The following is a 24,408-nucleotide window of genomic DNA, read 5'->3' on the forward strand; positions in this document are numbered from 1 at the left end:
CCCCTGTGCCAGCCCCGCTTCCACCACACATGCCCCCTGTGCCTGCCCCGCTTCCACCACACATGCCCCCTGTGCCAGCCCCGCTTCCACCACACATGCCCCCTGTGCCAGCCCCGCTTCCACCACACATGCCCCCTGTGCCAGCCCCGCTTCCACCACACATGCCCCCTGTGCCAGCCCCGCTTCCACCACACATGCCCCCTGTGCCTGCCCCGCTTCCACCACACATGCCCCCTGTGCCAGCCCCGCTTCCACCACACATGCCCCCTGTGCCTGCCCCGCTTCCACCACACATGCCCCCTGTGCCTGCCCCGCTTCCACCACACATGCCCCCTGTGCCAGCCCCGCTTCCACCACACATGCCCCCTGTGCCAGCCCCGCTTCCACCACACATGCCCCCTGTGCCAGCCCCGCTTCCACCACACATGCCCCCTGTGCCAGCCCCGCTTCCACCACACATGCCCCCTGTGCCAGCCCAGCTTCCACCACACATGCCCCCTGTGCCAGCCCCGCTTCCACCACACATGCCCCCTGTGCCAGCCCCGCTTCCACCACACATGCCCCCTGTGCCAGCCCCGCTTCCACCACACATGCCCCCTGTGCCTGCCCCGCTTCCACCACACATGCCCCCTGTGCCTGCCCCGCTTCCACCACACATGCCCCCTGTGCCAGCCCCGCTTCCACCACACATGCCCCCTGTGCCAGCCCCGCTTCCACCACACATGCCCCCTGTACCTGCCCCGCTTCCACCACACATGCCCCCTGTGCCTGCCCTGCTTCCACCACACATGCCCCCTGTGCCTGCCCCGCTTCCACCACACATGCCCCCTGTACCTGCCCCGCTTCCACCACACATGCCCCCTGTGCCAGCCCCGCTTCCACCACACATGCCCCCTGTGCCAGCCCCGCTTCCACCACACATGGACCCTGTGCCAGCCCAGCTTCCACCACACATGCCCCCTGTGCCAGCCCTGCATCCACCACACATTCACACACACTAGCTTCCCTTCTACTTACCTTTTTGTACACGATAGCAGCCAAGATCCGAAAGAAACGATGGCGCTCCTGCACGGATAATACAGCTTTTCAGCAGCCCGCCTAACACTTTGTACCATGTTACCGCTGCGATCACATGACCCTGTGACGTCATATTGACGTGCCAGGGTACCTAAACCGAAGGGGATTTAGCCGCTACCACAGGGACACTGGCAACAGAAGAGAACATGGACGCCATGTTATGACACATTAGTTCTCTGGTACGAATGGCGTCAGGAGGAGGAGCAGCCATAGTGACTCCCCCCTCAGCTCTGGGACGTCACCTCCGGGAGCAGAGCAAGACCAGGCAGCTACGGATAGATTGTCACCGGGAGCTGTCTGTGGACACTGAAAGCAGGTCTAATACGCAGGGTGAGCAGCTTGGAGTCCCGGGACCAGCCGGTGAGTGAGGGGCTTGTGTGTGTCACCAGTGTACGGGGGGAACCGGGCTACATACGGACATATTTACATATGTGACTGAAACAGGAAGCGTCGCTGCCTCTGATACAGCTGTATTGTCTGTACAAAGTGCTAGACTGCTTCCAGCTTTATTGTTTGTATACACGGTGTTATAGGCTGTACTGAACTGTATTGTCTGTACTTAGATACATTATCTGTATACACAGTGCTATATACAGTACACAGAGTGGTGTAAGCAGTTGTATAATCTGGACACACAGTGTTGTATGATACACACAGTGTTGTACACACAAAGGGTCTTTTACCAAACTGTACAATTACACACTTTCCCCTTACAAACTCCATGCTTTTCTCCCTTTTTTTTGTTGTTGCAATTATATAATTGCACCCATTATGTATGGGTAAATACATATATACATGAATATCAATATTGTAAAAAAATAATAATAATAAAATGTACAAATGTGACACAGGAAATATACAATTCAACTGTATCCTTATGACTCATTTAAACACTTCACCATCTAGCCACTTTTCTGGCTTTTTGTGTGTCTGTTTTTGTTTGGAATAACATAAAATGAGAACTTTTACTTCAGTAAATTCGATCTTCTCTGGCTTTCGGAATAAGTACTTTTTTTTAAAATCCACTAGGGAAAACACTTTATTTAAGGAAGTGTTTTTTTAGTATATGTAACTAGTTTTGAAGATATAATAGGGATATTTTATTTTTTTATTATTCTTGTTTTTAACTTGGGGAGGGGGCAAGGGCACTGTTCAATGGGTCTCCCTGTTTTCCAATAGTGTTAGGTGACAGGAGAAACCTACATGGAGGTGTTAAGAATATTTTCCTCCTCCAAGAGGAAGCAACACATACCTTAGCATTCAAACTAAAAGATATGTGTTTCTTCCTCTTTGAAGAAATTGGTGACAGAAACCACTTGAAACAATTTCTGGCACCTTCTCAGGAGAGTGCAGCCACCATCCTCTGCCTGCCATTTTAAAGTGGAAGTGCATTACTCCATTGTTTAAGTTACCAGGTAATTGGCATGTGAGTAGCACATACATGTGGTTGCAATGTGCACCATTTTAGAAGAATAGTTGTAGGTAATGAACTATTGCACATAAGTTCAAAAATGTGTACAATATTTCCTAAAGTGTTTTAGCAATTTGGACAGAATCATAATATATAATTGTATACATAACGTACAGATGCATATATGTTAAGTCGGGCCTATGTCTGGATCATGTCAATTGAACATATAAATAAAAGGGTAAAATAATAATTCCAAAAAAGACCAAACCTTTCTGAAGCCCTCTATCCCTTTACTCCATGTATTTGATAGCGGCTATACATTTTTCTTAGTCTGTCTGAGAGTGTGCAGTTTGCTTCCATTTAGTTGCTACTATAGACTGGGTTGCTGTTCGTATAAGCAATGCTAGCTTTCTTGGTAACTTTGAAATCCTGGGATTGGTAGACCCAAAAGATATATAACTGGATCTGACAGACCCATTAGTTACATTATATTCACTGACTGATCTACTACTAATTGCCAATTTAAAAATATTAATGGTCTTTTACATGATACTTTATGTAAAGTGCCCGGACAGCGTCCACATCTCCAGCACACGTGTAGTACCTATTTTTAAGTAATTCTAAGGTAAGGTACCCGAAATAAACACATGGGTTTTCCTTTCACAGGGTGCAGATAGATGAATTGACTATTCTATCCTACATTTTAAACCAGAGCTTAATTGGTACTTTGCATCCATTTTCAACCTCCTACTTTAGCATGTATCTGTGTTTGGGACACGGTTCTTCAGCCAAATTTAGTAATAAGGCCCTTCTGACAGGGTCCATTTGCACATAACTTCCAATGGCATCTTCTTGTTGAAACATAGACCTTAATATTTTCATGGGGTAATGTCTAATTTGCAAATATGAGAACCTTGTCCTATCTGTTTTTCTCTTATTTCTGGGAAGGTATTATTTACATATAAGATCATCTGAGCCCAGCAACATCCCTGTGGGTAATCTTTAGCAAATGTATCAGTTCCTCTTCCTCAATTGGTGAATTAAGCATTTTCAATTCTGAGTGGGACAAAATAGAAAGTCTGCTGCTTTGTAAAAAGTCATTTATTGCATGAAAACATTTAACGTTGGTTGATGATAAGGGGGTTCAACACAATTATATAGTGTAGTATAGTAATCGCTAAACATATGGCTGTATATAAACCCAAACCATCTTGTTAAACATGGAGAGGAGGCATAAGTCAGAGTGCACAGCAAATTCTCCTAGATGTACTTAGTTATCTTTACTATAGGACACAGCCAAATCCTAAGAAAGGATTTCTTCAGTCTCCCAATCTGAACGGCACCTAGAAGGGGGAGTCTTTGGGGGCAGATTCAATACAATGCGATGTGCTTCCAAGAACAGTCCGGAGACACTCTGAGGTGGTGTCCGGCTAGAAATCAACGCTTTTTTTTTTTTTTTCTTCGCACCCCATAGATGTGTTTAAAAAATGAGCAGAGATTCCTTACCATAATAGAAGGCAATGTACGCAGCCGGACATTGCACTGTTAGGCAGCATATCATCTTGAATTGAATCTCCCCCTTTGATTCAGTTTCAGTTGTCCTAATTTCAGGCTGGAATGTCTATTTGGGTCCTCTTCATGTTATATACACTAAATGCTTTGCGAGATTCTACGGAGTTGATAGAATTTTCACGGAATTGACACAATGAGGTCAACTCTGATACTGTTGGCCTTTCTAACAATCTGATTGGCAAGGAAAAGTGGTAACTCAATAGGGCTATCATCGGATCATAAGATTCGGTGTATATCTAAGATAGTCATAGCTCCCTATGTAGGTACATTAACAAAAAATAATCTGGAATGAGTGAAGTGGGATTTGTGGAGGTAAAGTGTTTAGTTGTAAGATGTTGAACCCTCCCTACATCAAATAAGGAGTACAACTAATTGACAAAATTTTTTGTTTGGAGAAAGATGGTTAAACTGGGTACACACTACAGAAATTTCAACCAACTTTTTATGCTGAGCGATTTTACATGCGATCGATGTTCAGATCGCTCGGTCCATGGACTGCATACACACTAGCCTTGTTGCGGACGTCCCTTTAGCGACTTTTTACAGCCATGTTGTCGTGAGCAATGACTGTAATTTCGCACTCGCTGTTGTGGATTGGTCGGAAGTTTATACACACTACACAATGGAAATGAGATTGGAACGGAAATATTAAACGGTACGACCAACCAAATGAGGCGACAATCATCCATTTGGGCAGACTTTCGACCATCGTGTCACTGCACACACTGACCCAACTTTTGAACTAGTGGTCGTATGGCGGCTGATTTAGCCGATTATTGGATGAAAACTATGTAGTGTGTACCCAGCTTTAGACATTTGATACATCCCAGTGAAACAAAACCTGGTTAAGAAGAGTAAAAAGACAATGGGTCGCCTTCAATAATATGTAACCTGCTTATGTTTCATGTAGTTTAGCTAGCAAACTCTTTAAAATCAGATGCTGACCTGCACTGGATGCATGTATAATGCAAGTGGTTATAGAATTATCCCATACATTATCTTGTAATATTATATAACAACCATTTTGGGTCAAAAATGTTTTTTTAAACTCCCAAGGCGGCAGGCTGCACTAATCAGAATTGACACTGTTTTCTTACCTATTATCCAGATCAGGCAATATTTATTTGTAAGTTTTGGAGGGCCTTGTTTATCCAATTTAGTCTCCTGCATTAAAACCAAATCTGCACATATCTCCATATGGAGGATTAGTGAGAGTATCTGTTACCCCACTGGTTGACCATTGAGCCAATCAGACTATTATTTGTCTACTCATTTCATTGTACAGGAAAAGTGTTTAGATAAACAGTGTCTCCAGTGAGGCAAGCATATAGCAGAGAAAACCAGTCTCCTGACTTCATTGAGGTGGAGAAGCTGAATAAATTTCAGACAGATCTTGTGATCACCATGAGCGTCTGGATTTTGCGTGAACTAAAACCCAGTCTGTAGTTGCCACTTGGCATACTGAATGTGCCCCACCTGTTGCCTCTTTGATTTTGTCTTGATGTCTTAAAAGTGCAATATAATTTTATGGTTCTGTCACAGAACACCAATTCCCATCCTTGATGACCATCATTTTAAAGGGGAAGCCACACTTGTAGGCTATGCAATGTTCTCTTGATATTGCTGTAACTGGGTGCATTACCCTACTTTTTAGCCAAGGTCATACAAATCGCAATACAATTTCAATTGTTGGTATTCAATACTTTGTTGTATGATACTACTACCTGCATTGTTATCATAGAAATGCAATCACAATGTTACCTTTCAGGGTATTTACATTAGGGAAGCACAAGCTCAAAGCCATTTGTGCCCTATGAATTCTCCAGTCTGCCAGGGGGACCTCTAGAGCTCCAGAAGATTGTGTAATCCACGTGAAGCAAAAATGTTTTCGATGTGCAGTTCTCCACATTTTTCTGTTGGAGTTTCATCTGTTTGATCTCATGTTTCAGAGTTTGCAGGTATCTTATCCTTTCATACGCCCACTCCTCTAACCTGCTAGTGTGTGCACAAATTGGCAGTATCTTCTCTTAGATTGACAATTGCCTTTGAAAGCTCTTCAGAGAAGAATTTTGATAATCTATTACATAAACAGTTGACATGCTGGTCTAAAACGGCTACCGTGATCCTTTCCTGGTATGGAGAATCAGATTTCTGCCATGGAAGGGGGCTTTTTCAGAAGCAGGGTTTCAGCTTCCATCAATGGCTTAGTTGCAGATGACGATCTATCCCACAATTTATTCAAGTCAAAAGCAATATGCGCTTTGTTGCAAATTCTCTCCTGTATCATGAGGCACGGGCTGACACTTATTGTCCCCTGTTGTGCTCCGGTGATTAGGTAGGGTTTTATGTTGAGCAACTGTTATCCTATCATCTTTCTGCAGGCAGCACATTCACCTGCAGTACTATGTTTATACAGTTGTTTTGTCTGTACACATGATGACACACTGTATACTGCCATTTGGATGCATGTAATATTTTTGCATTATTGCATCCAGTTGTACAAGGAAACGCATGCTTCCAGTCCAAGATTGCAGTATCTGCAAGGGTGCAAAAGTTTACACTGGGGCACCATTTTTTGTTTACTTTTCACTCTGCAAAGGGACATGAATCCTCAGCCACCTCTGAAGTCCCTGTACTTTTAATGGGACCTTCAGGGGGGAGGGGGCACATTTGCTGGAAACACATTTCTGGGGGCACTTCTGAAATGGATGTGCTGCTGGACAAACAGGCACTAGGATCATTGTGGATCCACAGACTTTTAGCTTGGTAATGGATATCTCTCTCATAGAACTTTGCTGCAGCTAGCTGGTCTTGGCTGAATGTAAGTGGTGATGAGAGACTCCATCACTTCTCCACTTATTGGCTCCCTTTTATTAATTTTGTGAGAGGCCTATACAAATTCAGTAGCTCCTCTGTTAATGCAGTCCTGATTGTTTTAAAGTTTGCACGTGTATGTGCAGTGTTACATTTTATATAGCTGTATTAGTTTCATCTGTACATGCAGTTTCATAAAATTTCACAACCATTCCACTTGTATGTGCACCACAGCGTTTACCTAGAGCAGATGTAACCATGGTTGTTAGGGTGTGTACCTGTCCTTGCAAATTTATTGTGTGCTACCAATTATTAATCTGATTTTATTATTTTTTATTCTTGTTTTTTACAAGTCTCCAAATTAATATTCCTTGTGTACATTAAAGCAGTAACCCCACAGAGAGGATTTCTTTTCTTCATAGAACAAATTAAGAACATTTTTAAGTATGCATCTGTCATTTTTTTTTTTCTGGCCGTTCTTCTACAAATCATTATCTCCTTTTCAGAATCTGTGGAGGGCAAACAAAAATGTCTGCCAGACACAGTCAGTCTGCTACACAGACACAGGCTCTAAGCATGTCATGTGATGCCAGAGTGGGGAGAAAGAGGATGTCACAGTGCAGACAGCTCAGAGGGGCAGTCCAAAGTCTCCCTGCATCTTGTGACTGCTGTTGCCATTATAGTCCAGAATCATTAATAGTAGCCTGTAGGAAAAAAAAACAAGGGGAAATGGTAAATACCAACATTTATCCTATAGACTGCCACAGTGATTTATGTTTAAAAAAAGCAAAATGCACAATTTTTTTTTACATTTTTTTTTATGGTGTGTAAAAATACATTTAATTTGAAGACACCTGTAAACAGCCAAATAATGATTCCCAAAACCGAATCATAATTTTAGTTCCTAAAGAGAAAGGTTTAGATCCCTTTAGAGTAGAAGACAATTGAGCCTCAGGCAAAGATCAATAGTTCAGTAATCAAGAAAGCACATAGTTTCCTTGTTTGTGTGGAGAGAGAGAGACGGTCTTGGGTTACATATGGGACAGATAATGGAAGTATATACAACGGGGGAAATAAGTATTGAACACAACATTTTTCTCAGTGAATATATATTTAATGTGGCTATTGTAATGAAATTTATACTAAATGTCAGCAACAGCCCTTGCAATCCACACATGCAAAGAAATCAAACCGTGGATGTCCATAAATTAAATTTTGTGTAATAATGTGAAATAACACAGGGAAAAGTATTGAACACGCTTCCTGAAGTTTATTTAATACTTTGTACAGTTTCAAGATGCCTCCTGTATGGATAAACTAGTTGCATGCATTGCTCAGGTGTTTTTACCCCAGTCTTCAAATCTGATCTTTTCGTTCTTTCCTTAGATTTTCAATTGTATTCAAGTCAGGTGATTGGGTGGGCCATTTTAGCAGGTTTACTTTCTTTCTCTGAAACCAATTGAGACTTTCCTTGGCTGTGTGTTTTTGAATTATTGTCTTGCTGAAGTGTCCACCCTCGTTTCATCTTCAATATATTGGTAGATGGCAGCAGATTTTTATCAAGAATGTCTCTGTACATTTTTCCATTCATCTTTCCTTCAACCATATGCAGTATGCCAGTACCATGTGCAGAAAAACAGCCCCACACCATGATGTTCCCACCTCCAAACTTTACTGTTGGTATGGTAAAAAAAATTGTCTTGGTGCTATTTTTAGAATTGTCACTCAACGGACTATAAAGGATTATGTCGTCCTCTAAGTGAAGTGGAGCTCTCTAGTAGTAGTAATAGTGCTGTTATAAAAGAAAAAAAAATATTAAAAAAAAAAGACTAGGACGATACCCTTGTATACATCAAGGTGTAAAGGTAACCAGTAACTGTGTCCAGGCTGAATGCATGAAACATGAGTAGGACTAGCATTTGTCCCTGTTTTTCCAGGATAGTCCCCTCTTTTCCTTCTTACAATACTCTCCCCTTCCCCCCTCATCTCCCCCCATCATAATTGAAACTGCTACTGAAACCTCAATTAGCTGTGCAAGTTGGAATGGGCTCTTAGAACTGTTACCTTATGTGGGTCTTGAAAGTAACTATGGTGTGGGTTTTATGGGTGTTTTTTTTTTTTTATTTTTTTTTATTCCTAAAATTGTGGGAGCTTTAAACATGACACTAACCATGCTTCTCCGCCAGCTGCAAGTGTTTCCAAACACTACCTTTGTGCTCTGTGTTTCTCCCATACATGTAACTAAGGATGAGCGGGCTCGGATTTCTCTAATCCGAGCCCACCCGAACAGTGCGGATCCGACGGGATCCGAGCACTGTTCGGGTATTTCCGGCGCCCAAAAAAATGAAACTGAGGCTCTGACGTCCGAGTCTCGCGTCGGATCTCGCGAGACTCGGATTGCATAAATTCCCCGCTCGCGCCTGGCATCTTCATTCGGGCTCAGATCATTGAAGAGGGAGGTTATAGGTTTAGTGGTGCTCCGTCCTGTGTCCTGTGTCCTGTCGCTCTGTCCTGCTTAATATCCAGTGGTTACTTGGTCCTGTGCTCTGTCCTGCTGAGTGCAGTGGTGCTTTTGTCCTGTGCTCTGTCCTGCTGAGTGCAGTGGTGCTTTTGTCCTGTGCTCTGTCCTGCTGAGTGCAGTGGTGCTTTTGTCCTGTGCTCTGTCCTGCTGAGTGCAGTGGTGCTTTTGTCCTGTGCTCTGTCCAGCTGAGTGCAGTGGTGCTTTTGTCCTGTGCTCTGTCCAGCTGAGTGCAGTGGTGCTTTTGTCCTGTGCTCTGTCCAGCTGAGTGCAGTGTTGCTTTTGTCCTGTGCTCTGTCCTGCTGAGTGCAGTGTTGCTTTTGTCCTGTGCTCTGTCCTGCTGAGTGCAGTGGTGCTTTTGTCCTGTGCTCTGTCCTGCTGAGTGCAGTGGTGCTTTTGTCCTGTGCTCTGTCCTGCTGAGTGCAGTGGTGCTTTTGTCCTGTGCTCTGTCCTGCTGAGTGCAGTGTTGCTTTTGTCCTGTGCTCTGTCCTGCTGAGTGCAGTGGTGCTTTTGTCCTGTGCTCTGTCCTGCTGAGTGCAGTGGTGCTTTTGTCCTGTGCTCTGTCCTGCTGAGTGCAGTGGTGCTTTTGTCCTGTGCTCTGTCCTGCTGAGTGCAGTGGTGCTTTTGTCCTGTGCTCTGTCCTGCTAAGGGCATTGTCATTTATAAATTATTCAAAAGTTATAAAAAAATAATTGTAAAAAAGTATAAAAAAATACTAGGTACTGCTATTTCAAAGTCAAACTACGTTCACTGTTGCTGCTGTACCAAAAAATAATAGGTACTGCTATTTACTATTTATTTATATACTGTTCATTATTTCTGTAGTTCCCAAAAAATAGGAACTGCCAGTTCTATTACTACGGTCATTGTTTGTGTAGTTCCAAAAAATAGGAACTGCCAGTTCTATTACTACATTCATTGTTTCTGTAGTTCCAAAAAAGGGGAACTGGCTTTTTTTTTTTTTTTTAACGAATAAAATTTTTATTGGTTTTTCAAAAGGGGCTACAGAAGAAAAAAAAGGGGGAAAAGGGTACATAAAGGGGATGGAACACATAAACAATATACTTGAAGAAAATACAGCATCAAAATCAAGTGTATTTGACTATACGTTGTATACATTTGGCTTGACTAATACTTTACACACCATCAAACAAAAGCTCATTCACCGGCGTCATTGTCGTTAGAGGGCGAGGGGAGCGAACGTGATGGATTTCCCTCCCCATCTGTCACATAATTATGCCAGGCTCTCCACTTAATCAGCGGTGACGATGTTGACGTGGAATATGGGACACCCAGGGTTTCCATTTCAAAATTGAAATTAATTTTGTAGATTACCTTGGCCAGAGTAGGGGGGAGAGGCTGCTTCCAAGCCTGAGCTATAGCTGCTTTGGTTGCTATCAGTATCTGGCCTGTCACGTATCGATCCCAAGTGGGAAGAGAGGGGGGATAATATTGCAATAACGCTAACTCTGGTGTGGGGAGGACCGAGTGACGAAGGACTGAGCTTATCAATTGAAAGGCCTTATTCCATATAGGTCTTATTACAGGGCATGACCAAAATATATGGAAAATATCACCACGCTCAGAGCAATTACGCCAACATAGTGGGGATATGGAAGGCCAGATTTTATGAAGTTTGTCTGGGGTAACATACATTCTATTCAGTAATTTTACCAACATCTCGGTGTGATTAAGGCACTTGGACATTTTAATGGAGTTGGCGAAAATATGTTCCCAGTCTTCCTCTGACAAATCTAACTGAAGGTCTGATTCCCATTGGGTCTTAGGTTTAGACTTAGGAGCGATATCGAGGCTCAATAAGGTTTTATACCAGAGGGTAATACTGGCTCTACTACTACCTTTAGTTAATGGGGAGTAATACCTGGCTAAAGGAGGGCCTATTGCCTGAATACTGAATGGTAAGGAAGTTAATAGATGCCTGATTTGGAGGTATTTGTAAAAGTCACCCTTGGGCAACGAATATAGGGCACTTAGGTGTGAGTAGGAGAAGAGCCCACCCGAGTCCAGCAAGTGTCCTAGAGTCCGAATACCCCTACCAATCCATCCAGAAAGATTAAAGTCCGGTATTTGTTTGGCTATCACCCGTAGAGACACACCCGTCGTGGGGCGCAGCAGCTCCTCGGTACTCTGGCATAATCGATCCCACGCAGTCAAAGTATCTCTGATAAGAGCCGGCAAGGTCTCCACTGGACAGGTATCCATAAAAGATCTGTCAAGGGGAATTCTGGAGTACACGCTACCTCCAGATCTACCCAAGGTTTCACTCCTCCTGGGAGATACCAGTCTCGAATCTGGGATAAAATACAAGCCTCATGATATTTTGTCAAGTGAGGGAGGGCCAGTCCCCCTTGCCGTTTCCCTCTAGTCATTCGTTGCATGGCAATACGGAGGGGTTTGGACTTCCAGACATATGTTTTCAACACAGGGAAGCCAATTTGGCTAGCAACCTCGGAGGAAGACAAAATGGGAGCATGCGAAATAAGTACATTAATTTAGGGAGAAGCATCATTTTGAACGCTGAGATCCTGCCCAACCAGGAGACCTCGAAGCACATCCATGAGCCTATAAGCTTCAATAGTTGTTGATGTAATATAGAGAAATTATGTTCTATAATTAAATCTAAGTGAGGGGTTATCTGAATCCCAAGATAATTAAGCCCAGTTGTTTTCCAAGAGTAATTAAATTTATCTTATAAAGCCTGTAATACGTCTACCGGGACATTTATAGGGAGCACTTCTGTCTTTGAGGTATTCAATTTATAAAGGGAGGCTTTCCCAAACTGTAACAGCAGGTCCTGGATCGCTGGCAGCGAGGTCTCCGGGTTAGTCACGAATAGGAGCACGTCGTCGGCGAATACACACTTTATGGGATGTCCCTTTCACCTCTAAGCCTGAGCATCTTTGGTCCAGTCTTATCCATGCCGCCAACGGTTCTATGGCCATCAGATACATTATGGGGGACAAGGGGCAGCCCTGCCTGGTCCCGTTAGTAATTGAAAAATTTAGAGAAAGAAATCCATCACTATATACTCGCGCTGAAGGGTTCGAGTATAGGGATAGTATGGCCTTTAAGATGTTGCCATCGAATCTGAAGGTGTGAAGAACCTGAGTCATATAAGACCAGTGTAACCTATCGAACGCCTTTTCAGCATCCAGGGATAACAGTAACATGCTATCATTATTCTTATGGCATTGTTCTATTAAGGGAACTGCCATTTTTAATATTATGTTCTTTGTTTTTATCTGTGCAGTGGAATTCAGAACTGTTAAGGGTGATATTTTGTGGCCCGGTACCAAATTGGGTACCAGGGCTACTCCACTACGCAGTCCAGATAGATGCGGATCAACTACATTCAGTGTTTGGGTCAAATCCAAAATTAATGAAAATGACCTGTCATCGTCAAAAACATGAAGTATTGACGCGCTCGAACTACACCCTGTATATGCTGCAGAGGATGTAGGAGCAGGTAGCTGTGCAGTGGAATTCAGACCAGTTGAGGGTGATATATTGTGGCCCCGGTACCAAATTGGGTACCGGGCCCACTCCACTACGCAGTCCAGAAAGCTACCTCGGTGCAACGTTTTGGACTAAAAAGAATATTGTGAGGTGTTCAGAATAGACTGGAAATTAGTGGAAATGATTTTTATTGAATGTTATTGAGGTTAATAATAGCGTAGGAGTGTAAAAAAACCTAAAAAATGGATTTTAGCGCTTTTTATGCTTTTTTTTAAAAAATAAATCTGAACCCTAAATCAGAACCAAAACCTTTCGTCAGGTGTTTTGGCAAAACAAATCAGAACCCAAAACCTCAAGCTAATTAGAACCCAAAACACTAAAAGTGCCCGGTGCACACCCCTACATGTAACGTGTCTAAAGGTAGAATATTTCAGTCCATGCTGACAATGTACATTTACCATATATCACACTTGATCACACAGACTAAATCAGCATTCATGCAGTTAGGAATGACTAAACATCGCCTAGTCCTATGTTTTGATGTGAGTAAGCCTTGTTGCTGTTAAACTGGTTGTCATTTTCTTTAAGTGGAAGTGTTCAATGTGGAAATAGTCACAAAAAGTAAAAAGCAAATGTTCTTGTACAGTAGTGATTATTGCTGTATAAAAAGTACTCAATGTCCTTAAAGGAGTTGTTGTTGTTACAATTTAAAAATAACAATATTCCCCAGAGAGTGCCAAGTAACTATTGTAGACTTATAAATTGTATTGTAATGGAGTTTTTTTTTTTCTTGTTTGTTTATAAAGTAAACTTCACCTCCTTAAACCAGTATGCAGTCCATGTCTTAGGAGGTGGGTAACTCCAGCAGTTGATGTCGCCGTTCTTTGTAGGTAGTGTTATGTGCGTATTGTCGCTAACCAATAACGATTGTCGAACCTCGATTTGTGTTTCCAACGCACAAAGATTTATTCGCAAATAGTAGAATAATATGCTCAAGCGAAGTGATAATAAATACAGCCGTTACTTATCGCAGGCGCTCTGGATCCAGTGTGCAGTCATTCAATCCTGAACTCTGGGGACAAGATGTCTGAACACTAGATGTGAAGCTGCTGCTTATATACACACAAAAATACAGTAACACAATGAAGATGGTATAGCTTGCATCTATTGGTCCAGGTCTCAGGAAGGTCCAAGGGGTTGTCAATCATTGGCTAGTTCATCCTAAGGAATCCAAAGGAGGGGGGTCACCTCTCCAGGGGGTATGCTCGGCTCTTCCCGCCAAGATTCCTTAGTCTTAAGTAGTTCATAATTCCCTATCATTCATAACTTGTGTATGCACTCTGCGATTCCCTCGCAGAGTGAACCAAACAGTAGGATATGTAAAGAGGTTTATTATGATACCACTCATGATATGATTCCTTCAACCTGTTCCGTGTATTTCACTAATATGCATGTAACTCTAATATAACATATAAATGCTACTATATTTCGACATAACTGACTATGTGTTGCAACTACCAATAATGTGTACTATTTTATTAGTATGCGTGTTTGTGCGAATGTATGGTAAAAGACCAATTACTGTTGCTGCCACGTGTAGTGGATGCGTACGCCCTTTCACGCCATAGCGTGCCCTTGTACGTCGTAGCGTACGCATCTTTTCAGACAAAGACAACCAAGTTTGCTCGACTTTAATTGAAATTACTTTATCCAATTTGCTGACTTCGACAGTGGCATCAATCATAGCGCCCACATTTGTGCATGCTCCCCAGATAGTCCCTAGAAGGTGGTGGAGGAAGGCTGACACTGGTCATGTGATGTATGATGTGGCAGCCATAGACTATCCAATGACAGCCCACATCAAAACAGTCACCATAGGAATGAGCTAATAGGGCTCTCTGGGTGTTGGACAGTAATTTAAGAAGTGGTACAATTTTTTTTTATCTCTAATTTCAACATATCTAATGAAAAGAGGACACGCCCTTTAAGTAAAATTGTTTTGAAAGCCAGTAGGAATGCTTTACTCTCATTAATGAGGCCCTTTCATCTAATGCCTTTATTAAAGTTGAAGTAAAACTCCACCCAAAACTTTTGGGCGCTGGTTACTATGTTAATCTAAAACAGATAGTTTCACTTACATGGGGTGCTCTTACAACCATTATAGAGGGACGTAGAGCATCCGTAATCCTTTTCAGATTATTCTACTTCAGCTTAAATATAACAATTAGGATTTGTTTGTTTTCTTATTTTAAACATTTTGCCCCCCACCCCATGTTTGTTCTCCAATGGCTAGTCATAAAGGCTGAGCTGACACACAATACTTTATATTAGAGAGGTCTTTGAAGCCTATGGTAGTACGCATTGACGGTCTATATGGGTAAATCTGAAAAGTTGCGATTGTGTTTTTCACCAAAAAGCATCATTCAAAGAAAAAATTTATTCCAAAGGCATTTACTTGGTATATCAGGTATAAAGCAGTCATTAACTAATCTTTTACTGTAAATGTAAAGGAAGTGCTCACTGTTGCTAAGTCATACAGACTTGAATTGATGCCATTTATAATCGTTTTTGGCACTTGATATGACAATTTGATCAGCTAAATGCTTCTTTTTACAGTGACTCATCCCTCCTTCTTGAGAAACATTCAGTAGTTCTGTCTGAATATCATGTCCAGATATTTCAAGCTTGATATTGACTCCCCCTCCCCCCCCCCCCCTTTCCTGTCCTATTTTTTAAAATGACATACAATCTCCTTAAAAGGAAAAGCAGTTGCCTAAATTCTGACATAGTAATCTCTGTCAAGGGATAGAAAAACTTTCTTTGTAGAAGGATATGCAAATCCGTTTCTTCACCACCATAGTGTGACAGCAATGCCATAGTCTTAGAAAAACAGTTACATGTTCGCAGGAAGATCATATTTAAGGCAGGAGATAGTCACCGAAAATATTAAGTGTCTTCTATTCAGAATTACAAAGAAGAACTATTTCCTTCAGGCAAGGATTTTGATATCATAATGGTGCCTCCTGAGTGCACAGATAATGTTTTGACCTTCATTGTATCTTTCACAGATGTTCTGCCTTGTACACATGGGCATCCTCTCTGCGTCTTGCTGAGGATGCTTTCAGTGCCCTGCAAATCCTCAGAATACTAGGGTTCACTGAATGTATGGACACTAATGTAGGGCCTTTGTTTGACCAGAGGTAGTTTTAACAAAGGTTTGTTTATAGTGAGGATACAAATATTTTTGGTAAGCCTATCTTCAAAGCCTGAAATGGAAGCGTTTTTATATAGGAAACATTTCTATGTATTTATATAAAGTTTCTAGCAATTTATTTAAGTCCTACAATATTTGTGATTTGGCTTAATGAGTGCTAGGCTTTTGGATCCTAAGTGACTGATAACAGAGGACAACAACATATGGTAACGTATGCTTGCCATGCTCTGGTTCAATACCATGATCTTTTTCCAACCTGTCCAAACATCGGGTATGACTGCACACACACTCCAGCAGCAGCCATCAGTCATGATTAAATCAATCTCTGGCATGTGAAACAATATGGAACCACACAAAACAAAATACCACACTGATAATACTGCTGTTATGTGGGGAGCATTAGATAAAGAGGTTAAATACAACATCTTAATTATTGTCTCGATGGGGAAGGGGAAATTGCAAAATTTTTAGGTGTCCATCTATACACATGATACAACACAATTAGCATGCTACAATGCAGGTTGTGTCAGAGGTTTGAAAAGTGTTTTGCAGCTGTGGAAATACAACTCCCAGCATGCTCTGCAGCTGAACAGCCATCAGATGGCTGAAGGCTAATTTTGGGGTTCATCTGTATGGGCTCAGTACTAAATTCTTTCTGTTTTCTCATAACCTTGAAAGCACCAGCCCTTCCTATGTAGCAGTTATTGGAGACTTGATCATTTTGGAGCCCCTTTACAGCAGGTAGCTCTGCAGACAATGTACATGTATAGTGAATGTTCAAGTTAGACATGAAGGCAGCCCAGGTTGTATTTTGCACCAGGAGTTTTCAGCTACACCTCTGTATTTACTTTGAAAATTATGAAACTATATCTTTTATTACTTTCCATACTGCAGGGTTTACGTTATTTATTTTTTCTTTTGTTCTTCATTGCTAATCCATAAATCTGGTGCAAAGGGAAGTATTGCACTAATTTGTAATGGTACTACATAACCATCGGCAGCACCTTTTTGCTAGTTATATATTAAGCAACCCACTTTCTTTGTCTTTGTCGTGATGTGTAATTTCTCTTCTCCAGACCAGCTGCATACCTGTTCCTCAACTTCCATTAATCCAGGACCAGGAAGATGTGCCATAGAATATCAGCAGGGAGAAGCCTGTGGTGTGACGTCTGGTGCTCCAGGAGAAGCGGATTATTAGTGCTGCTGCTATGCTTTCTGCCATATACCTTTAGCTCAGGTAAGGATATCCTTGCTGGACTCCAGTGTTGCCCACATCAGTGCAGCAATTACATATGACGAGTGTGTTTCCATCCAAACTTTACCAGTTTTTCCATCGGCCCCTGAAAAATAGAAATCTAAAACACACGCTCTTTACTGGAGACGTAGTTTTAGGTTTGTATTTTTACCATTATTTGTCCGCTTTGTGCTCGATCATTGAATTCCTTGGTATAGTGCAGACCACACACTCTGTCAGGAAATTAACTAAACCTCATTCCCTTTGGCTGCTCAAGACAACTAGGAATCCTAGTGAGTCTGAGGAGGACAGAGCAATTTTGAAAAAGTGATGACCTTGCTCTCTGTGTGTTCATTGGCTATCAGTTGATATGGCATCATGTAATCTTCAGCCCAACTGCAAAACAACTGAAATTGTCCAGTTTCAAACCCTATATAAATGGCCAAACAGTATGCAAATCCAGTTGTTAAGCAATTAAGACTAATGTCTGGATTTGTCAGTGTCCTGATACAAAATTGTGTTAGTGCTGTCTGACCTGACTTTGTGTAAAGTAATATAAATTAAATAAGGTATATGGGACTGGAATTAAGTAATGAAGTCTTACCTGCTGCTGGTTGGCTTGGTTGTAAGAGTACATCCTAAATTGTGACACTGGGCTTTGTTCAGAAATACTACTTCTGTGTTATTGGGAAGTTGTAAATGTGACCCCTTAGGACACTTCATTGTAAGTTGTTGGTTTTTTTTTGTTTTTTTTTTTTGTTCTGGTTACAAATCCTGGTGCCAATGTTCTTGGCAGCACTATCCCGATCAGCCGATGGTCTCATTTTAGGTGCTGAGATTGTAGGAACCTACAGAGATTGAAGTAAGTAGCCTAGGGCAGTGTGAGGTCGTGACTTAGTTTGTCCTCTAAACTGTTTTAGTAAGAAAAATATATAAAAAAAAAAATTTTCCCAAGTACTTCACGCCCTCCTCACTTCAGAGTTTTACCGCAGAATAGAATGTGCATGTTTATGTATATTCTACTGACACTCCTTTAACGAAAAGATTGTTTGCAGTACAAAGTGGTGGAGTGTAACTTAATGTTTTTTCCAGTGCATATTATGGTATTGTGTAACTTCCTCTCTCCATAGCCTTTCATTTGCTTTAAAAAGCACACAGACCCTATTTTCATTCTTGTATTTCTCTAATTGAAAGAGTAACAGCCATAGTTTTTGTCCTATCAATTCCTTCATCTCCTCCCAATCCTGTAAAAATGGAGATGACCCAAAGAAGTATGTTACTAGTAAATCACCCTTGCCGCTCCCCCCCTTCCCCAATGTCAGGGCAGTTGTCCATTGCCTCTGACCCCTGTTGGCCAGCAGTTATTCACATTGTCTTAACAGCTAATTTTCGTGGCAGGAGAATTTTGAATTTTAGATTGATTGTAATCTGTATATAGCTCGGACCAATCGGTGCTCTGGACAAATAAGAAGCCACAAAGTACCAGAAGAAGAGTGGCATTTCACATTTCTCTTGGCATCGGCAGCAGGACAATCTGCTGCCTGTTGTCAGGTGGATCTCCTGATCATCTTGCTAGAGGGGAGTTTAGTAGTAAAATACCCCCACATATGAACATCTCCGTTATTCTTGTGTATAAATTCTCTCACAACACCACATCTTGGTTGGTGGCCTGGCAGCAATGAGCAGGATCAGGTATAGTTGTCACCAGGTCAAAACAAAAAGTCAGAGAATTGGCATAGGGAGACCTATACAATTCATAAGTTTACTTATAGCTTGTACAGATCTGCTGTGAAAAACTACATCTACCATATGTGCTAGACATACTAGGTACAATTAAGCAAGGAAGATTTTTGAGGTTAGAGTGCATGGAAGGTGTGTTATTGATATGTACGTGACAGGTTAAACCAGTTATCCCTCTATTTTGCTCAAGTATGTCTTGGGAGTGTTTTTTTTTTGTTTTTTTTCTCTCTTTCCATTTTTGCCTAGAGCAGTGACCTACCATCATAACAACTAAATCTTCAGTGTCAATCTTTAATATTGTTACTATTGGTTGTATAGCGCCACCAGATTACTAAGATTACAGTCTAAATTCCATATTTTAGTCAGCAGTCAACCTACCAGTATGTTTTTGGACTGTGGGAGGAAACCCATGCAAACCCAGGCAGAACATACAAATTCTACACGGATAGGGCCCTGGTAGGGAATCGAACTCATGACCCTGTGAGGCAACGGTGCTATGCTAACCAATGTGCTGTATCATATATCACTTTATTATCATTTTGTATTTACATATTTAGGTACATGTTTATTTCATTGGTGATTATTTTAAAGCCAAACCTACATATTATTAAAAATTGAAAACAAAAACAAGTGAACTATTTAACAAGAGACAAACTATTTAGCTTGTCCCTTTTCAATCATTCCTTTTGACGTTTGGGACTTCAATGTTTCTTATTTAAATATGACCTCAAAAACGTACGTGTGTCCCTGTGTGTGCATGGACACAAATGTAACATGCATGATTTATGTGACTCAATCACTGTATCTTGTGTAGTATATGACATTTGCTGTAAACTCTAACATGTAGAGGCTTAATAAGTAAGGGGTTCTTTACTGTTCAGTTTAGGTTGGATGGCCTAGTATAGTGGGCTGATGGTAGTGCTGTTACATTTTGGTTAATTGAGGTCTGAAATGATAGTAACTGTGAGATATAAGTTATGGTCCAGTGGCTTTCAGTCTACTGTATGACCCCAGATTCTCACATTGCTATATTAGCGGAAATTGGAATGTGGTCAAGACCATTTTATATTTTTGATAATTGCACCATTATCTAAATAATATTACTAGAATATTAATGGTACCCATGTATTCTATTCTCTCACTTTATGAAAGTAGACCTATCACTTACAGTGGAGGTATTCATTTTGTCAGCTGAATCACTATCCATTTTTCAGTTTAATTTCTAGAGCTTTTAATTGCCAGTGGTAGGGTCATACTTGTATGATTTCCTGTATGGTCATTTTCCATCTTCATTTGACAGAGAGTGTATTTCATGTCCATAGATGCTGTGGTGACTGGCGTCATAGAACTAGTGTTACAAAGTTCTTGTCTGGATGTGAACTACACAAGGGCCACATTGTAGACTCCTTAGCAGTTGTGTAAGGATGTGATTGATGCTTATTGTGACCCAAGGCATTGCAATGACCCAGCCATCTGTCTCAGGGGACACAAGTAGCTTCTGTATTTGGGGGCAATTTAATTAGCATTGTAATGGGATCAGAAGCAGGGTCTATTATAGTTAATTGACAGTGAAAGCCATGCGCTGTTTTACAGCACTCATTCTTTCTTTGTGTGAGGCAGAGCTGTGTCTTACCACATGTTGTCCATCTCTTGTACAGCTGATCTGGGATTGGCTGCACTTTTATTTTGTGGATTATAGCATAGCAAGACAGTAAGATTTGTGCGTCTAACACTGCAGGCCTTCCTCTGGGCCTGCCTTATGGGAAAACAACCAAACGACATTAGCAGCAGATCCTTTAAGTTCTGTAAGTTGATAGGTGGGGCCTCCATGGCTTGGACCTGTTTATCCAGCACATCCCAGAGATGTTTAATTGGATAGAGATCCCAGAAAGCCTGAAATGGAAACACCCCCACAAGACCTGCCGTTTTGGAGATGGTCTGACTCAGTCTTCTAGCCGTTACAATTTGGCCCTTATCAAAGTCTCTCAGATCCTTGCACTTGCCCATTTCTCCTCCTGCTTCCAACACATCAACTATAAGAACTGACATCTCTTGCTACCTAATATATTCCACCCCTTGACAGGTATCATTGTAATGAGATAATTCCTGTGATTCACTTCACTTGTCAGTGGTTTTAATGTTGAGGCTGACTGGTATATGTATATATGTCCAACTATGGTAACAAGTGGGGGAGAAACATACAGACCAGGTGTTAGAGTCCACAAATAAATATAAATATAACCTAATCAGACACTTTACTTATATACTGACTGTGTGCCTTTAAAAACTTTATGAAGTTCCTCTAGTTTTACAACCCACATTCCCTTCCAAAGTCATTGGTTTGTACACACCCTCATGCACACTGCGGAAACTCAGTAACTGCTGGTCTGTTTTCAGGAACCCACACAAATCTTTTTTTCTGTTTAGTATTGCTAGATGGGAACAGAAGTGGAGACAACTGTCAAAACAAAGTTAAACACATGGACATAAATAAAGTGCATCTAAAATGCCTTAGTTTATTACTTTACAGTGAAGTAAGCATTTTAGTTTCTCATTGTTGAGTTTCAGTCCTTTGTTCTGTAACAATTACACCCATGTACTTTCACACTGCTGATATGCTTTTCTTGTGTGAAGTGATAGGGGGGGCTGGGGGCTCTGCCAGTTACATATCCTCAAGGGATCACTGAGAAAGCAAACAGTTTGGGAAGCTTACAGTAACAGTCAGCAATGTGATGTGGTTTCCTCAGTGGGAAAGTCCCTGCCACAGTCATCATGATACAGTAAGACGTCAGTTCTAAGACTTCTTTATGCATTTTTGCAGCACAGAAATACTTTTTTATATCCAAAACACAACCCTCCCACTGGCAGTGTGATTGACAGTGAGGAAGCATTAAAAATAAATCCTTCCCTTGTGATGACTACAGCGCCAACATACAACACAGGCAAAAACTAGTGTTTATAGTGAGGGTGACATAGTGTGGAGGTAATACATGTTCTTGCATTTCTTTGTGAAGAGTATACCTGGTGTGGTAAGCACTGTAGTTTAATATACACAGGCAATACTACTACTCAGTCAGTGGCAAAACTACCATTGGTGCAGCAGATGCCGTGCGCCGGAATCCATGGAGATAATGGGGCGTGCTGCACGGGGATCTAGTTCCCTTCTTTCCATTTCCCTGCACCAGGGTCCACAGCTCACTAGCTCCACCTCTGTTGTCAGTAGTGTTAAGATGGATATATTTTACAACCATTCTTCTGATAAAGAGCGTAGTGTGAAGATCCTCAGGCTAAATCCAGTTGCTGTAGTTTAAAATAATGCTACAGTGTTTTCCAGTTACTGCAGATATATACACATCCGCATTATTCTCCAGACAGAAACATTTGGACAGATTAAGAATGCAATTTAGATTTCCAAATAAAGTAGCACAATCTGTTTGGACTGAGATGTTGGTGCAGAATGTGTTTGTAAATAGACATAAGCAACATTGGATACACATTTTATTTATTTTAATTGTAATGTAACATCCTGTCTATTTCTTGCTATGCTGTCTCTGCCTTCTCCTTTTCTTGCCCTGAAAGTCGCATGTCACAGACCATTCCCTGTAAAACAAGTGAGTCTGAAAATCATCGTCAAGATAGTCAAAGCAAGAGAGCATTCAATGTACAGTAAGATGTCTCAGATTTAGTTGAGCTTAGAGAATGCACCAGTGTCTGGTTATGCATCAAGTCTTGGTCGCTGTCTTTTCCACATTTGTGACCAAATAATAGCCGAGAGCTTTAGTGGAGCTAAACATTAGTATTAATTCTGTTCTTCACCAAACATGGCTGTCAAACCTGAAAGTGTCAAAGTTGATCTATCTTCCGCATATCAAACCACATTTTTTTTTAAATATTAAATAAGTATTTAGCTAGTATATTGTGTAAAAAGACAGCTTTTGTTGTAAATTACTATTGTGTTCTTGTTCTTAAATTTACATCTCCATCAGCTTATCTCCATATTGTCCCATTTTTTTTTTTTTAGTCCCATAATTTTCCCTTCCCTCTTTTCGATCTATATTCAATATATGTAAAATGTCTAAAGTGACTACTGCTTTGTTTGAAGTAGCTGTGATTGGTCGAAGTGTACCTTTTGCCTGCACATCGTTGAGGCAGCCATTTTGTACTTCTGTGATGTCACTAGTTGCTTGGGAACTAAGTTTTCAGAAATGCTGCTTCACATAACTATTGGTGAAGATTATGTATGTGTGGATCATTTTGTTCAGTTGCATTCCAATTCCAGGAAACCACTCCTATAAAAGAGCACTCTGCTTTGTATTAATTTGCATTTGAAAGGCCAACATGATTTACTGGTGTTTTAGCAAGAAAAAGTCTGTTTCCAGCTTTCATTAGCATTGAATGCCAATGGCATTTGGAAGAACACTTAATTTAAATAACTAATTGTTTCTGATTTTTTTAAACAAATTGTTGGCATGACATATAGGTAAAAATCCCTCTTCTATAGCAGTTTTATCTTCATGCTTGTAATGTTTTGTTTTTTTCCTTTTTGTACTGAAGACTCTAAAAATAACTAGAAGCAATGTTTCAATCACCTTGCCTATTCTGTTCTAGCCTATTGTTCCACCAACACCTTTCTACTTCTCTAAGTGTGGTTTCTGTCAGTTATTGTCTTCCTGTCTCATGATCTTACCTAGCCACATGTGACTCCAAGAATACATCACCGCTGCTGACCTTAAATAATTATCAAAACAAGAATGAGGGGAAAAACAACCTCTAATATGTGGGGCCTAATAAGACCTATCTGTGTACCAATGTCAAATGGATCTTTATTTATGATGTGACCTCACACATAAGTAGTACATTGCAAGATAGCACATAGTGTGTATGTATTGTTCATAATGGAATAAGGTTACTGCAACACCGCTTCTATCAGTATCCCAGACAGCTCATGGCCTTGACGTCTTTGCACCTATGGGCCCCAGTATAGTGGTGCAGCCTTGAGCTATAGGTCCTGCTTCATTAAGGAAAGTAAAGCAGAAAAAGAAGTGAATTTGCTCATGGACAAACCATGTTACAATGCAAGGGGTGCAAATTAGTTTTCCTTTTTACACTTAAGGAAAATTCTGACTGCTTTTTCATGTAGCACACAAATACTCGATAGCTTTATTTTTACACTGAAATTTAAAGTTGATCTATGACATTCCCTACCCCAACTAAAAATCTGTCCCCACATTTTAAATTTACCTTCCCCTCCGATGCACCATGGTTTGCCAAGGTACTATTACACTTTTTTTTTTTTCCTTAAGGAATTGGGCCCATAGTATTTATTATCTTGTCTGTAAAACTTGATATAT

At 41.1% G+C, this 24,408-nt stretch overlaps 1 protein-coding gene and 1 long non-coding RNA gene across 2 annotated transcripts in view; one reads left to right on the top strand and one right to left on the bottom strand.

Moving 5' to 3' along the window:
* The first annotated feature begins 1,248 nt into the window (after positions 1 to 1,248).
* Positions 1,249 to 24,408, top strand: part of SUSD6 (sushi domain containing 6) — a 33,336-nt gene continuing 10,176 nt past the window's right edge. The window contains exons 1-2 of the mRNA XM_075192745.1: positions 1,249 to 1,437; positions 17,160 to 17,320. Of these exons, the coding sequence (XP_075048846.1) occupies positions 17,209 to 17,320 (112 nt within the window). The 5' untranslated portion in view covers positions 1,249 to 1,437; positions 17,160 to 17,208. The remainder of the gene's footprint in view (positions 1,438 to 17,159; positions 17,321 to 24,408) is intronic.
* LOC142108835 (uncharacterized) overlaps positions 22,582 to 24,408 on the bottom strand; it is a 58,407-nt gene continuing 56,580 nt past the window's right edge. Inside the window, exon 3 of the long non-coding RNA XR_012680232.1 lies at positions 22,582 to 22,657. This is a non-coding gene — a long non-coding RNA (uncharacterized LOC142108835). The remainder of the gene's footprint in view (positions 22,658 to 24,408) is intronic.

Source organism: Mixophyes fleayi, chromosome 12 (genome assembly GCF_038048845.1).
Source record: "Mixophyes fleayi isolate aMixFle1 chromosome 12, aMixFle1.hap1, whole genome shotgun sequence".
In the NCBI taxonomy this organism is placed as follows: domain Eukaryota; kingdom Metazoa; phylum Chordata; class Amphibia; order Anura; family Limnodynastidae; genus Mixophyes; species Mixophyes fleayi.